The 17,612-nt window shown below is 41.6% G+C and overlaps 1 protein-coding gene across 4 annotated transcripts in view; it reads left to right on the top strand.

Moving 5' to 3' along the window:
* Positions 1–17,612, top strand: part of STAC (SH3 and cysteine rich domain) — an 89,017-nt gene that overhangs the window by 35,499 nt on the left and 35,906 nt on the right. For all 4 annotated transcript variants that reach the window (XM_048511421.1, XM_048511425.1, XM_048511422.1 and 1 more), the window contains exon 2: positions 3,174–3,450. In XM_048511421.1, the coding sequence (XP_048367378.1) occupies positions 3,174–3,450 (277 nt within the window). The remainder of the gene's footprint in view (positions 1–3,173; positions 3,451–17,612) is intronic.

Genomic DNA, 17,612 nt, shown 5'->3' with positions numbered 1-17,612 from the left:
GTGCCAGTGTAATTCTATAGGGTGTTTTATGGGGGGAGAGGTTGGAGAGGAGATAATGAGTCTTGATTTCTTCTGGAACAATTTAAGTTGCAGGCAGGTGATTAGTTACCGAGCTGAGGCCTCCCATTGGGGGTATGAAGGCTCCTGGCTGCAAATCTCACTAGGCAGATTGAGCCAAGCGTTGGAGGGACAAGATGGAGAAGACACTTTATTGTGGTGTCCTGTATTTATCTCCGCCTAACAATCTCAAGTCAACATAAATCAGGAAACCGGTGGCTGTTTTGTTCTTAGCTGGTTATTAAACCGTCTATATCGCCCGTTTCTTTCTACTTCAGGAATTGTTTCTTTCTACTTCAGGAATAGGGTTGCCAAACTCTGGAGATCTCTGAGGATTACAACTGATCTCAGCTGCCCTTCCCTTTATGGGCTCAGGAAGTTCCTAGATATTTTGGGATGGAGCCAGGGGAGGGTGGGGTTTAGGGAGGGGTGGGTCTTAAGTGGGGCATTATACCATAAAATCCACACTCTAAAGCAGCCATTTTCTCCATGGATACTGATCTCTAGAGTTGTAATTCTGGAAGATCTTCAGGTCCCACCTGGAAGTTGACAACCTTGTGTAGTTCTCAAGGCAAGGCCCAAAAAGTGGATGGAAGATTCTCATGGCATTGTGCTCTTGTGCTCTCAGAAATGTGCCCCCCATGTTCAAATGTCTGCTTTATTCAGGCTTCTTATTACCTTTCAGAGGAGATTTTGAAGGAAAAATCACACTATGGTTGTCGAATGTCTATAACACAGCTTTGTGCGATGCCACTGTATGGACAGTGGGGTGTATACAATAACCAATTTAAGTGTTTCTTGCAAAAGTGGCCCATGTGTAATGAGAAAAGGCTTCAGGGGTAAAGTTAAGCTTTCTACCAGGCATTTTGGAGACTGCTGACTATAAGCCAATGGACACCTGAGGCTCTGTCATTAATCTGTCAGATCTTGCTGGTCACCAAGTCAACAGAAGGCTGAAAAGATTTTAAAAAATCACAGACTTGTTTCCCTGAAGAAACCAAAGGTTGTATGAGAACCATGAATCCCTAGCTGTGTGCTATGACTACACTACATTTACATGGCAAATGTGGCTTGCAATGACACCTTGTGTCCTTGGCAATAACTCCATTCCTGATTTTGTCACATTTCACATATACTAGGTTTGGTCTATATACATTGACTAGAAGCAGCTCTCAAGCAGCAATCTTCCATTAATTGGAGGCAAAATGCCCCTGAGCACCTGCCTCAAATCATCAAAAACAAACTAGTCAAATAGTCAAAAAAGTACCTTTTCTTGATTCCAACAGCATTGCTTAGTTACACATGAAAAAGTCAATATTAGAAGCAAAAAAGTGACAAAAAAAACAAAGGGGACAACTTTGAATCTCATAGAAGCCTGTGCCCTTACTCTCGTGTGCATAAAAGAGTGATCTGTGCTAATGGCCACCATATCACTTGTAAATAAGCAATAGAAGGTCAAATTCCCACTGAAAATTTAATCTAGATACAACCAAGTTTCAAAAGAATCAGCACCTTTTCATCCAGATTCCAACATCCTCACTGCAGCATGTTTCTAGTGAAGACATCTAGACCTGCCCCTTGGGGGGCGGGGGGTGGGGGTGCCTGCTGTCAGGGGAGCAGCTGTTAAGCTAGCAGCACCAAACTTTCAGAGTATCTTTAGGAGACCCTCCTGATGATACCACCCAGTTTTGGTGAAGTTTAGTTCATGGGGGCCAAAGTTATGGACCCTCAAATGTGTAGCCCCCATCTCCTATTAGTTCCCATTGGAGTGTTTTTTTCAAAAAGGTGCGTATACAAGTAGATCCAGGAAAATCCCATGATGGGGGGAGGGTGCCAGAAATGGGGCTGATCTGTGTTCCGCAGTTCAGCTGTGAGGAGATCTCAAGGGAACCTGGATATTTGGGTGACTATCCCAGGATTAATCGCCAGTGAGGATATCACCAAAGAAGTGTGGATTTTATACCCAGGTTTTCTCTACCTTTAAGGAGACTCAAAGCAGCTTAAAATCACCTTTCCCTCGCAACAACAGACATCATGTGTGGTAGGTGGGTCTGAGAGAGTTCTGAGAGAACTGTGACAGTCCCAAGATCATCTAGCAGACTTAATGTGTTGGAGTGGGGAAACAAACCTGTTTACCAGATTAGAGCCTGCCACTTTTATCCACTACACCATGCCGGCCTTCCTGGCTACACACATGCTTAGTTACATCCAGGACAATTTCATGGTATATGTCACACCAGCCAAAAAAATAATTTCACACCGTAGTTCACACTAATTGGGTGTGAAAGGTATGCTAGAAGCATTCTGTATTACTTCTAAGTTGATGTGAGAGGAGGTTTGGGTTACCTTTTACATGCATAGAACACAGGCATCTTGTCAAAGTTTGTCCAGGTTGCTAATTTCACAAAATCATATGAATAGGCTAATCATAGACAGGACTGATAAAAGATGCAGCAGGTCTTATCAGATACCTGCCCATTTCCACATTGAGAAAAAAAACAAAATGCTACTTGATGGCAAGTGTGCTAGTACTGTCCTTCAGAACCTCCTTGCCTTGTTCTTCCAGGGACCCTGGAATTTTCTGCTACTGGTCCATCCTCAGCAGCCCTGGTCCTACCAACAACTCTAGTTGGTTCCACACAAGCAGTAGATTCTCTTTCCACAGTTAATGCAGTTTTCAAGAGCAGGAGAAATTAGCCAGCCAGATAGAAATATAATGACCAGTCATGGTTTGCTGACATTGGGCCATTGAATAGCCATTCCTCTGCTCTCTGTAAGGCCAAGGGACCTGGATTATACATCTTATTCTTATTGGTCTTCTCTGGCCCACAAAGACCTTTCCTTCAACCCATGCTGCCATTTTGTAACAAATCTTCTATAGATAATGTTTTTTTAAGGGAAAGGACTCCATACGTTAGATAGGGTCTGTGTTGGCTAACTCCGCCCAGAACAACACAGAGTTTGATGTAAGTGTTGCATGATGGGCCTAAAATCCCATCTATTTATCATGACATCCATTTTTATTCAGTGATTATTGTCAGAAGTCGCATAGAAATAGGGATCTGAGAATAGACTGTCTGCTTCATCACTGACAATGTATGTGTGTTGTATTGCAGCTCCAGAAACTGAAACGTTCGCTGTCGTTCAAGACCAAAAGTTTGCGGAGTAAAAGTGCAGATAATTTTTTCCAGCGGACAAACAGCGACATGAAGTTGCAAGTCGACTTGTTGTCGGAGATCAGTGCCAGAACCGGCCACCTCCCAGCCTCAGAAAGTCAGTCTTCTACTCCAACCAAGATTCGTAACCAACAGGAAAGCAACAAGACTCACGTTTTCCAGGAACACATTTTCAAAAAACCTACTTTCTGTGACATCTGCAACCATATGATTGTCGGTAAGGCTTATTTGATCTTGGAAATCACATTTTCCTCTCAAAAATACAGAATGGCCTTTTCCAAGATTGTAATAATGAATGAGAATTCTAATCCAAAGGAACCTGGAATGACCTTTTTTACATTCTTCTTTAACATTCTTCTTTAGGCATTTATGTGTGTGTGTTGGAGTGTGTGTAAAGTGCTGCCAAGTTGCAGCCGACTTACAGCAATCCCTGTTGGGATTTTCAAGGGAAATGATTAAGCAAGGGTAGTTTGCTATTAAGCAGGGGTGATTTGCTATTGCCTTCCTCTGCAGAGCCTTTCTTGGACGTCTCCCTTTCAAGTACGGATCCGGCTTAGCTTCCAAGATCTGATGAGATCGGGCTATATTATATCATTCCATATCCTGCGTTCATAATAGACACACACAAAAATTTGCGCACCAAATTACGCAAGAGTTTTAGATATGGAGCCAATTTATAATCTAATTTGGTAGTTTTCAAACCTCAGCTTACGCGAGGTTGATTTTTTAAAACCACCTCCCTCCCCCCCCCCAAGAGCCCCATTGTGGATCCCCAATCCCTCCCATTCTCCCTCACACACATCATATTATTAGCTAGCCTTTTCGAAGCACCTATATTTTGTGGAGGCTTCTGTCCTGTTACATAAACACACATGTGCACAGAGTGAGGCCCTTATCAGCTACCTATGATAAGCAAGTGAGGTATTTGTACTGTCTGTGCATGGCCAACAGTGTCACAATGGATAGTTCCAAATAGTTAAGGACTTCTGTGTTTTGGATTCTGTGGAACAGCTTATTCCTTGGTCGGACTGGGTGGAAGGAGAAGTAGCCAGTGGTCTGCTTGTTGTGAAAACAAGGAAGAAGAGACTTCAAGCTCTCACACTCCCTCCACACATACAGTGTAGAAATTGATAACTCCTGAGCTTAGAGCAAACTGCAGTTTGTTAGGGCATCAAAATTAGATGAAGTGCATTGGAATCTTAGCATATAGCTAAAAATCCAACTGCACAAGCATGGTTTGTTCACCTCTGAATGCTGCCAAGTTCACGGTCCACACCACAAAGTTCTCCAGATGACCACAATCATGACCACAAATGTGACCACAATCATGAAGACTCCTTGTTTGTTCTGCCCAGCTCAAACTAATCCTTCATTATGTGGTGATGGACCTTGATATCTAAACCGCATGAACAGTAGTGCATACCTAGCCTTTTTCCAAATCAGAATAAAGGTTTGCGTGCCATTTACTTGGAACAACCAGGAATTCTGTTAGCATAATGAAAGGCAAGTTCAGTGAAAATGCTGTAGTTTCCTCCTGCACTCACTGTTCTGACACCAGAGGATCCTTATTACATTTATGACCACTTGACCAGAGGTAGGGAAGAATTAAGATCTGTTGATTTCTTGATAGCAGTGTTCCCTAGAAGAGACAAATGTTCCTCTTTCCTGTGCTACGTCCCCTCTTTCCCAGAATTCATGAACCTGAAAAGTGGCCTCCTTAGTCCAGTAGCTTTCTGCAACTACGACTGCCCCCCCCCCCCCCGATTGAAAGTGGCTCTGCTTTATTGTGTGATTTATTTGCAAGCTACCAATATAGAACTTGCTAGGAAAGCCAGTGGGAATCAGATTGTGCTGTAGCACAGTCCCATCGTTCCCTGTCCAGTATTTGTTCTGGCATTCAGTCATACTTTTTCCATTTGTCCTCAGCATACTAACTTGTTTTAGGAATGGCAGGGCAGGCAAGAAGCGAGATTCTCTAAGATGATAGTATTTAAAAGCCCGCATGCAGCCAAACTGGCATCCTCATCCACAAAAGACTGATGTTTTGATAAACTTCAGTCCGCCTGCCCGTTGCTTTCCTCTGGGCTATGTGATGTCTTTGGTCGTGTGTGTATGCACACACACACGTGAATGCTGTTTTTTGCAGGAGCGAAGATAATGCCGATGCCTTGCACTTGAGAAGCATTTATCCATTTTTAAAAAAAAAAAATCCGCTATTCCTGCTGTGCATTTCTTTTAATGACTCAAATGGAAAAAAAATCCTAGTTTTTTTTCCCCTGCATGTTCTTTGCATACTGTGATTAATGTCTCATCCAGGCCAAAAGTCAGGAACCCTACAAAGATTAACCAAAATCAGTACATATAAAAAGAATGAATGAAAATGTTTGTCCATCTTTTGAACTCAAGCCCACTTTCAAAGTTGATCTTCCTTTTCACTCCACACATTCCTCCAGTTACTAGTATCATCTGTTTTATAGGTAAAAACCCACAGAGAGCTCCTTCAGTGCAGTTTGAGCATAAAACTGTCCATTATCAGTTAGACTGCAGGAATGAGAGAGATTAAAAAATAGGGATTTACAATGGATTTTCTTTGTTAAATGGATGTTCTCTGGATGCAAATTCCTTGTGACAGTACTCATTCACTTTATTTTGCAAAAAGCAGTGTAATCGGCTTCCGGTTTTTTTAATGGTAAAAAGTATGCATTTCTCAAAATACATACTAGAAAACAAGTGACAGCTGAACTTGTTTTTCATACATTACTGTTATTATTTATTTATTTCATTTATAGTCTTTCTCCCCGGTGAGGACATGAAGAAGCTTACATTGTTTTCCTTTCCTCTGTTTTATCCTCCCAACAATCCTGGGAAGTAGATTAGGCTGAGAGTATATGATTGACCCAAGGTCACCAAGCAAGCTTCCTGGCAGAGTGGGGACCTAAGTCCAGTACTTTAACCACTACACTGCACTGTCTCTCATATAATGCATGCAAGGATTCTTTAGTGAATGTTTCTGTAACTTTTGAACTTGAACCCCAATTTTGAACTTCCTCCTTTCTCCTCACATCACCTATTTTCAATGATGAATGTTCTGAGATCCTTCAGTGCAGTCACATGGCCACAAGCTGTGCATGAATCTGTGGATTCGGACACTAAACACCAGCATTAGAATAGGGATAATATCATTTTTGCTTTCCAGTATAATCTGGAAAATTACGTGTATTCAGTGGCCATCAGGAAGGAACCAATGCATCCCAAAGGATCATTTTAGTATATCCAACAGCTCTCTTCATATCTAAATCTGATCTTCCCCATTGGTTGGATCCAGCTGTTTTTTCCCCCTGAAGCAAGAAGGTATTCTCTTCAGCCACCCCCCCTCCCCCCGCCAAAAAAATGATGATGAGAATCAAGGAACTTACATGAACAAAAGTCATGTGGGGTGTGGTCTGCATTATTGAGGAGAATTAGGCAAGATTGGATGAAAATGTTGACTAGATCCAATCCCCTATATTTCCCTCCTTCAGGAAGTTTTCCAGATACTAAGGTTGCTCAGAATTTTGCTGTGTGTATACAGAAAGAGAAAGGTTCCTCTATGTAGAGTAGGAACATTTACTCTGACTCAGAACCCGGTACCTCTCTGACTTTGAAATTCTCCTGGCCACATTGCTGGGATAGCAAATGTCTCCCAAAATGTTGCCTCAAGGGCAGAATCTCTATTGGTCATTCATAGTCCTGTGTCCCATCTTTAGCTCATTTGTGGTTGGATCGCACAAGGGAACAGATGTTGAACATTGCTCTCATATTTAAATGGAAACAGAGTTTCCCATTTTGCGTCCAACATTAATTATGATCCACTGTGTCCTAGCAGACAAATTACATTTTTGTATATGCACACCTGTGGTTTGAGTTGATGGGGAACGGTGTCAAAGGCACTAAGGAGTTGGCTTCCCTTTTCAAAATACAGCTACTGCCAAGTGATACCGAATGATGGCTTTATGCAATTAGAGCTCTGCACAATTAGAATTACCCTTTACAACACTATTCACAGATAAGAAAGAAAGAGTGGAGAATACATATTTCAAAGCTAGCTAAGGAAATAATTTGACTTTTCTGTCTCTCCCCCCTTAATAACTGGGAATTGTGTGACTTGGGTGTCCAGGCAACTGAGTATCTGTGGAATATACCTTTAACTCACATGCTGTCTGTGTGAGATGGAGGGGAAGGAGCATTTCCATTCCTTCATTACATGAAGATTCTGTCCAGCCTGATAAATGTATGAACTGAATGTGTGTTATGATACGTTACATGACAGAGGGCATATAAAGGGCCATATTTTGAAAGAAACTCCAGAGGACTGCAAAAGATACACTGATCAAGATTAGTAATGGGAGACCAGCTGCCCCAAATGAGCATTCATGTCCTGTTATTACCAACTATCAACAGGCTTGCTTCTTTAAAGAGGCTTAATGTGTGGAAATAGGCTGCTAGAGCTCATCCTGTCATTGAGGTAAATAACATCCCACTAAGCTTCTGCTAAAGGACTAGGGCTTATTTTGTGAACCCTAACCATCAAATGCCCGGCCTGTTGATAAATGGGGTGGAGGATCACGTTGCATCTTCCTATGGGATTCCTGTCATTGAGTAAAGGGCACCAGCTCCAAATGCAACCCTTTACTTTTCCCGTCCAAGTATTGTGTTTTGGTTATCCTTTCTTTATTGTGGGGGGGGGGCTGTTCTGGAGTAGGGTCGCCAACCTTCAGAGAGAACCTGGATATCTAGAATTATATCTACTCTCCAGACTGAAGAATGTGGTTCTACTGGAGAAAACTGCTGATTTGATGGGTGGGCTGCATGACATTATAGCTTGCCCTCCCCAGGCTGTATCCCCAAATCTCCAGGAATGTCCCAAACTGAAGCTGGTAACTCTACTCTAGAGGGCTACACTGTGGCCTGGCATTAGTGATTGCCAACATGGAAAATCAGGATGTACAGTCCCTGCTGACTATTGTCTTATCAAGCAGGATAGCTTGCAGGACATTTCTTGAAAATGATGGATCTGCAAAATGTGTAAGGGCTCCTCTGCCACTACCCATTCTGGGTTGCACTTTTTTTTTCTTTCTTTCTTTATTGGATTTGTATCCCACCCTATCTCCACAGGGCTCAGGGTGGGTCACAATATAAAATCAATTACACAATCAGTAAAATCATTACCATAAAAACAAATCCAATATCAAACTATAAAATCAATTACACAATCAGTAAAATCATTACCATAAAAACAAATAAGTTTAAATAAATAAATAGGTTCAGACATTATCAGCAATTTAAATTAAATAAATAAATAAATAAACTAAAATCTGCGGAGAATCTGTTGTGCCAGCGCCAAGAATTTGGCAACGTCTAGGGATCTCTGAGGATATTGGTCACAAAGCAGATAGAAAGAGTTGGCCTTGTCCGATGCGAAGACATAGTTCTCAATATAAGGATCTATATATTATCTTCTAAATGAAGCATATAGTTCGCAATCTAGGAGGATGTGCTCGATCGTTTCAATGGCTTTTTGTGAGCAAGGAAACGTTCTTTGTTAGTATGGGTTCTGAAGAAATTTGCTGCTCAGGACTGCTGAGGGTAGGACTTTCAGTAGGCCTAGCCTTAAGGTACGTCTAAGGTATGGCGAAGATATATTGTAGAAATACCTCGGTAGCCCTTTACTGGGGGGGGAGGGAGTAGAAGCCCTCAGGTAGAATCCCCTTCAAACTATAAAACAATGCAAATAGAACATTAAAAACAACATTTAGTGTAAAAGGTTAATTGATGTCAAAAGACTGTTGTTGTTGTTGTTGTTGTTGTTGTTGTTGTTGTTGTTGTTGTTGTTGTTTAGAGTAATTCCTATGCCCAGTCCTACTAGCCTAGGTTAAACTTAGGCATGCCCTAAAATATATTGAACAATGCTTTGAACAAGAGTTCAAAGATTTATGCATGTAGGGTTCTTAGTTCAGAGGTCGTTTTGATAGCTCCACTGTGAAGCCAGAGGTTTCCAAATTGGAGAGACTTGCCTCCCTGGGCAGAAGCTGTCTTCTGCCATTCGGTTCAAAGACTTGCAAAAATTTTCATTGACTTTATTTTTAAATGAGGTTGGTCATCTCAGTAAAGAGAGGGAGAGGGGTCCTGTAAATCAAATAAACGTAATCAGTCAGTTAAATCACGTTACATTTGTATATAAATAAAAACTAATTCTGAAAGGGTTCTCTTTGCTTTTTAAATAATGCACATGGGCATAAGGCATTAGTTTAAAGGCATTTTTCCTGTTTGTGAAAGAGGAGGGTGAATGCCTCACCTAAGATTACAATAGTTACTTGATTTTTAAAATCTTTTAAAATATAAATTATAAAAAAGTTTTTTTAAAAATATAAGGACACTATCTAAATGTCACAAGCATCGTATTATTATTTAAAAACATACTTTATGAAGGATATTTTGCACTGTAACCAAATCCAAGGTTCTTTTATTTCATGATTAATTATCAAGGTTGGAATTTTCAACTAATAAGCTTAAACAAAGGGCTTAACTTGTATCCTTGAGAAGCTAAGGCTGTTGGGAAGTGTAATTTCCAACTGAAGCTAAACCCTAGAGTGCAAAACCGTTCTTTTGGTAACGGCTTCAATGTGCTAACAGAAAGGTTGAGTGCTCCAAAGTGCCACTGCAGAGGGCCCTAAAACTACTCTCCAAAATTCCCTACTTGTGGGGAAAGAAATCTCACTAAAGTTCAACAGTCGTAACAATCCTTCTAATAGAGCGTTCATGCATAATTTGCTATGGTATAATTTATTCTGAATTTTTATTATTTTGCATAATTCTGGTTTTGCTAGTTATGGCTAAAGGCAAAGTAATATATGCCAGACACTGAAGTCCTGACACACACACACACACACACACCGCCGCCAATTACTGGCATTGACTGCCTGTTTCCTAAAGTTTATTTGCAGCCATAAAGATAAGAAACTTTCTTCCCTCCCATTTTTTTAATGGAAGCTGACATTCTCAGGAAACCTAATTTATGTTCCATAAATCACATTGTGCACTTCTTTGGTGCTTCCATACAATCATTAGATGCAAACACACATACACACACACACACACATATACCCTCCAGCATTCTTTGGTAACTTGAAGACACTATGTCACATATAGTGCTATTATTGAGAGCAAGTTAGAAATCCGTTCTACAGCTGAAATGAATGTCCTCAGCCATGCAAGCAAAAGGACAACACCATATTTGTGGGAAACTATTAGCAAAAGTTGAGGAGCTGTGGTTTTATTTTATTTTTTAAGAACAATCTCCAGAGAAGAAAGTTCACTACCAGTGCTTCATTTTTTCACTGTGCTTCCAAAGAAGGTTATGTCTCTGCAATGCAAGTTCTAATTTTAAGCTGTTTTCCAGCATGCCTCCCTTCAGGAACACATGTAAGTGCTTCCGCTGGGGATTCTTTTGAAAACAAACCATCGCAATGCATAAGTACTTTGGATGGGAACGGAAGATAATGGGGATCAAAATGTCCTGCTCTGAATTTTCTTCTGCTCATTTCTGGCTGCTCTGCTGCTAATATGTTAGTTCCTGAATTTTATGGTATTGTGGTTAATAACAAAGTGAATGTGTGAGCTTTTTTTGGTACTTTATAATGGGGACAGTTATTTTCATTGTTTGGATTCAGACCCAGAAGTTACTCCATTATTAAATCCACACGTTCTTCCTCACTACTAGAGTTGCCTGGCAAAGCCTGGCAACCAATGGGATGGCTGTGGGTGGAGATATCTGGAGACCACAATACTGGCTGTGGCATCACATCATTTCTGGTTAAAAAAAAGTTACAGAAGATCCAGGAATCACTGGAAATGAAAGGTTTATGATAGAGTTTCCAGCAATTCCTAGAGCTACCCTCTATCGCTTCTGGCTTTTCTGCCAGAAATAATATGGCATCATAGTTGGCATTGTGGTTTTTTATTTTTTTCCCACTGCTGGTCAGCAGGAGCTTAGGTCTGGGGATTCCCCTGTCCCAGCTGGGAGAACAGAACCTATACTACTGGTCACTCAGCTCAACTCAACAACATTTATTGGCATAGTAGGTCACTCATCAAGTCCAAGGTGGTCCAACCATCCATCTGAGCTCTCAACAGAACTTGGTAAACCCAGCTTACAAAATTGGAAAGGGCTGTGGTTAGGAAGCTAATAACACATGACTGCATTTAACTTGGAGATAACAAGGCCAGTTGCTAGGCAGCCATTTTGTTGCAGGGTCCAGATGTCTCCCCTCAACAAAAGCATCTGTATCAGACTGACATAGATTATTTCATTGAAAGAACTTTATTGTTTCTGAGATCTTCCACCAGTAGGTCAATTTTGAATCTTTTTCTGTTTTTGCCACTTGGGCTATTCTTGTTTCTGTACTTGCCTAGCTATGTTACATATATTTTATGCCTTGAAAATGTCCATGCTCTGTAATTTGATTTTAAACTTTTTACAGCCATGTTCTTAATTTTTCCTATTTTATTTCATCATTGGATTAACAAAACCCAGAAGTGTACTGCAGCAAAACTAATATCTGAAACCTATTGTCTTAATCCTGCATTTTTTCTCTGCTTCCTGTCAATTCCAAAGTATTAATCTTTGCCCGATATGTACACAATAAAGGACAGGGAAGCCCATTTAAAATTCTTGCTTCTTGGTCACTTCTGTTAATAGTCTCCCAAACACTGTCTGCGGTGTCCTGAGGGCAATTGCAGACACAAATGGTCCAAGGATATCTCATATAGCAAATGTATTAGAATTATTTATTTGGATTGTTCGTAAAAGGACTTGTCAGAAGGAGAATAGCTGCTGGCACCATTGTGTCATTGCTTGTTCAAGAGTTTGCACAATGTTCGATGTGAGACGGAAAAAGTTAGATTTAATATCATTTTTAAATGAATAAACTGCATGTTTCACACTTTTGTGGATATCAAATTACCCATCAATGCAGTTAAATGGCTCAAGCAATTTAGAAAAGCGTAACACGTTTAAAATGCTTACTAAATTACATATTAACATAAAACTACATTGCAATAATAGTGTGACTTTTTTAACAAGTAAGTGTTCTAGCCATGCTATCCTAAGCAGAGTTGGACCCTTCTAGTACACTGAATTCATTGGTTTTCAAAGGGTTACTCTGCTTACGATCATATTGCATAAAACCAATAAATGCGCTGGTTTCAGAAAATCACTCAAGAGGTCAATTAAGCTTAGCTTAAAGACCTCACAACAGCACTTTGAGATGGGCAAGGTTTATTGTTGTTCCCAGATAGAGGATGGAAACGGAAGCTGATTGACATTAGTGTTTTGCCAAGAGTCAACTTGGCCTGATTTTATAAGAATTTATGCAATTTTGCGTGCTTATTGCATCTTGTTTCAGCCTGAGTCAGTATAATCTTGTTAGGTATACAACATTAGTGTTTTTGTGCATCAGATGCTTGTCTGGTCCAGTATCACTCAGGTAAATACATCTGCCATACCTGCCTTCTGTTTAAAGCAGGCCAATTGTTTTTACTGCCAGTGGTAAGATTTGGAGGCATCTTGTTTCCCATTCCTAGCAGTATTTCATTAAAACACATTCAAATCATCTCAGAATTATTATATTCAAAGTCATATTTAACTTTAATCAAAGCACTGTTGAAATTATATTCAGCCGTTTCCATTGGCACACTGCCTTCCTTCTGTGAAACAGCACTAAACTGTGGCTGACTCTCTGAACAATGAAAGCCAGTGTGACTCTCTTGCTAACAGGTATGAAGTAGTAGTCATTCTCCATTAGATGTATTTGTGCATCTGTCATATATAACATTTAAAGTACATTAATACTAAATGATCATTGTCACCCTAAATTAATACCTGGCTCTTAGCAGGACCATAAAATAAATCTAATAGTGTGCTATATCTCTCTTGAGGAAGCCAGAGCAGAAACTGTGCTCAGATCCATCTGAATTACTTCCCTACTGTGTAATTTTGCCTTTAGGTCCAACAATACTGTTTTGTGTTTGCAGACTGTTGAATTGATATGACTTTCTGGTCCTAGCTGCTGAGGGTAATGCCTGCTTGACTCACCAGGCTGGCCCTTTCCAGCTGAGCTTTGAGTTAGATTTAGAGGCAATTCCGCCGACAGGCCTACATAGCAAGCTGTAAATAGCCTGTTTTTGTTTTGAGACTAGGGGAGGGGCATGCCATGGGATGGAAAGAACTTCTTTCCAGTGTAACTGAAAGAAGTGTGGTTCCTGAATCCTTTCCTTGCCTGGTGATCATGAGAAGAGAATGGCTGCAAGAAAAAAATCTGTTCAATTCCAGTAGCACGACAATACTTATCCATTTAGATATTTATGCCCACTTTCTCCTTAATGAAAACCCAAATCAACTTGCAACACTGTTCTTTGTTTTATCCTCACAAGAACGATAATGTGAGGTAGCTTAGGCAGAGAGTAGGGACATCTGTCTCCAAGTGGCGCCTGTAGCTCTCCCACAATTGCTACTGATTTTCAGACTACCGGGAGGACAAACTCTATAGCATTACATCCCAGGCAGTACCCCCAGCTCTCCAGAGGTTTTTCAAGCTGGTGTTGGCAACCCTAGCTGAGAGAAAGTGAGATGGAGCCAACCATACTCCAAGGAGCCTTCCTCTAACTGAAGGAAAACATAAGAAGGTCCATCCCATCCAGTACTCTGTCTCAAACAGTGGCCAATGAATGTATTGTCAACGGCTTTCATTGCCTGGATGTTGTACGTTTTCCAGGCTATGTGGCCATGGTCTGGTAGCTTTTGCTCTTAAGCTTTTGTCTGCATCCATGGCTGACATCTTCAGAGGCATGTCACGGTAAGATGTGATTGTGTGGTGGGGTATGTTTTGTCTACCTCACAGGGGGTGAGGTACATCTGCATGTGTCTGCATGGCCAATGAATTTTACTGGAGGGCCACCAATGGGTCACAGAGGCCTGAATCTACTGCCCATCAACTTCACTGGAACCTCATGTGGACGAGGCGTTTCAGCTGTAAATACATGTTGTAACATCATAGCAATGCAATATTTAACCATGTGCAGATGTTTTGCAATATCTAACCACAGTGGAATTCCCTTTCTGGGACTGGGGGAGGTCCAGACAGTCCTACAGAAGAGAGGGAACTGTGTTGGTCTGTTAAACAAAATCTCAGTAGATGGGGATTCCATTAATTAAATAATAATTGTCAGAATAGCAGGACCTTGATGTGGTAAGGGGACGATAAGATAGCTGGTACGGTATTCACCATCATGAAATTCTATAGTCCAGGGCAGTTAATTGCATCAAAAGAATCAGCATAACCATCAGATTTGTGTCATGGTTCACAAGTTATCTTTTCAAGCCTAATATGCCCCAGGAGTGACTACTCAGAGGAAGAGTTTGAATTTATACCCAGTTTCTCTCCTGTAAGGAGACACAACGTAGCCTACAAGCTCTTTTCCCTTCCTCTCCCCAAAACAGACACCTTGTGAGGTAGGTGGGGCTGAGAGAGTTTCAAGGAACTGTAACTAGCCCAGGGGTAGGGAACCTGCGGCTCTCCAGATGTTCAGGAACTACAATTCCCATCAGCCTCTGTCAGCATGGCCAATTGGGGCTGATGGGAATTGTAGTTCCTGAACATCTGGAGAGCCGCAGGTTCCCTACCCCTGAACTAGCCCAAGACACTTACCAAGAACGTAGGAGTGGGGAAACACATCTGGTTCACCAGAGTCCGCCGCTCATGTGGAGGAGTAGGGTATCAAACCTAGTTCTTCATCTGCTCTTAACCATTACACCACACTGGCACTAGAGTATCTAGAGGAAATGATTGGGATGCCCTGGACCTTCATTTCCCTAATGGATGTCAGTGCAACAGATTATAATGAGTGTGCATAATCCACCAAACCTTTTTTGGATCTAAATAAAGTTCAAATGAATAAGACTTAGTTTTAATTGCAATCAAATCCCATCCCACTGTTTTCATGTATGCCTTACAACTCTAAAGATGTTACTGGTATTACTGCCTTCAGTAGAAATTACTCTTTTGGTGTATTGCTAGTCCTAAGATTTTCCATGATAGTTCCTAATGAACTAGCTATTGCAAGAAGACATGTGTAATACGAAGGCATAACTGAGTAAAAGCTTCTGACAGAGAGATAAATAAGTATGTGGCCATGAAAGTTATTTTCGATTCAATAGAAGATATTGTGGCCGTATTTTGAAAATGTTGCTATTCTGAAGAATCGTTCCTTCTGGACTATCAGACATTTACTAAACCAGAGCCAAGTATCTAGGGCAGGGTCACAACTCAGTGCTGGAGCAGATGTATAGCGAAAGTCTGATGTTCAACCCTTGGCATCTCAGTAGCAGGTGTTAGGAAAGACTGTTCTCTTCCAGTCAGTATAAATTTCATAGACCAATAATCTGACTCCTCTTCATAATCTCATATGTTGACATGACAAAAAGTGAGATGGCAACATTTCTCCAGAAGGGATGCTGACCTACAAAAATCATCTGCATAAGTACACTGATATGCAGAGGCCAGAGCAGACATTAATTGTACTTGGAAACATTTATATTTTGACTCTGGGCCTTTCCCCACTTACCTTAAGCCCCGCGCTACTTGAGGAGAGTAGCACGGGGTCCCCCGGCACTCCCCACAACAGGGGCGGTGACAGCGCAGCCGCCCCGACGCTGCCGCTGTCGCACCCCCTCAGCACACGGCATCCCAGGCGCTCTTCTTAAGGGCACCTTTTGATGACCCCGCGCAGAGCGTGGGGTCGTGGGGACGCCCGGGTGCGCACCTGGGATGCCGCGCACTGAGAGCAGCGCGCGGCATGGGGGGATCCAAGAGAGTGGGGAAAGGCCCTCTGACTTCAGCCCTGTAAGGAACAGTCAGTCATCCTCAACAATCTCAGTCTAGTTCAGGGGTAGGGAACCTGTGGCTCTCCAGATGTTCAGGAACTACAATTCCCATCAGCCCCTACCGACAGAGGCTGATGGGAATTGTAGTTCCTGAACATCTGGAGAGCCGCAGGTTCCCTACCCCTGGTCTAGTTCCTACTGTATAAATGACCATTTCCGCACTAAATAGGCTATGTATCAATTTAAAATAAAAGCTACACAGCTTTGAGTGAGAATTGGAGACACTCAATGCTGTGCTTGAGGTTTCTGCCACTCGTCTTCCTTCCAGGTCTTAGGAGTTTTCTACAGAGGATCTGAAAGCAGAGCCTTGAAATACACAAACCAATCTTTCCCTGGTAGGACGTCATGCGGACGATCTTGCCAAGAGCAGTCGGCGTGAACAGAATCCTCTCCAGAAACAAAACAACTTGTCACGCTTATTAATGAGTCATTTTGTTTCCAGTCACTTCTCAGCCAATTTTAGGAACGCCTCCAAATTTGCAGCCTCCTTCCACTTGGGTGCTTTTGAGCTTCCTGTAAGTTCACAGGTCCCACTTTATTGCCCTTTCCATTTGCACAACAGATACAAAAGCCTTCCCACTGATCCAACTAGAACCACTTTGTTGGATCCAGCTGGCTTTTTCACTCACACTCACCCAACTCCCTGCTGTATTACAACCCATCCTATCACAGCCATGTGGCTTTTCTAGGTGCAGGTCCCATCATTCTCAGTGTAGCCTTTTTTGGCAGTCAAAGACAATATCGTCTTCCCTATAAGAAAAGCTTCTTGGATCCCACACACTGCTAATCCTTTGTTGGATGGCCACATTTACGTGTATGTACAGCATGTTGTAGTGGTTAGGAGCAGTGGATTCTAATCTGGAGAACAGGATTTGATTCCCCACTCCGCCACATGAACAGCAGACTCTAATCTGGTGATTTGGGTTTGTTTCCCCACCCCACACATAAAGCTTGCTGGGTGACTTTGGGGTCTCAGTTCTCTCAGAACTCTCTCAGCCCTACCTACCTCAAAAGGTGTCTGTTGTTAGCAGAAAAAAAAGACCATGAAGTAAGCATTAGACTGGATCATTTTCAACTGCAACTCTCACAGGTTAAAGGTCTGTGCCACTTACAGTCTGATAATCCTTCAGGATGAATAAAAGCATTCTGACAATAATTCAATTCTCATTTGCACTAATGTGAAAATCTAGAGTAGTCTGAAGCACCTAGATGAAACCTCTACTTTTTCGACACCTAAGAAAATTAGAGCGTTTTTCTGGGCTCTCCCATTTGGTCACCTTTAGGACTCTCTTTGCAGTTGTTTCTAACACAAACTGTGCATACTAAAGATCAGAAAATAAAACATGATCTTTACTACATACAGTACATGAGTGAGGCAAGAAAAAATGACAATGAAGTGG

Source organism: Sphaerodactylus townsendi, linkage group LG11 (genome assembly GCF_021028975.2).
Source record: "Sphaerodactylus townsendi isolate TG3544 linkage group LG11, MPM_Stown_v2.3, whole genome shotgun sequence".
NCBI lineage: Eukaryota > Metazoa > Chordata > Lepidosauria > Squamata > Sphaerodactylidae > Sphaerodactylus > Sphaerodactylus townsendi.
Note: the sequence above shows the minus strand (reverse complement) of the source record. Positions and strands in the feature narration are given on the sequence as shown.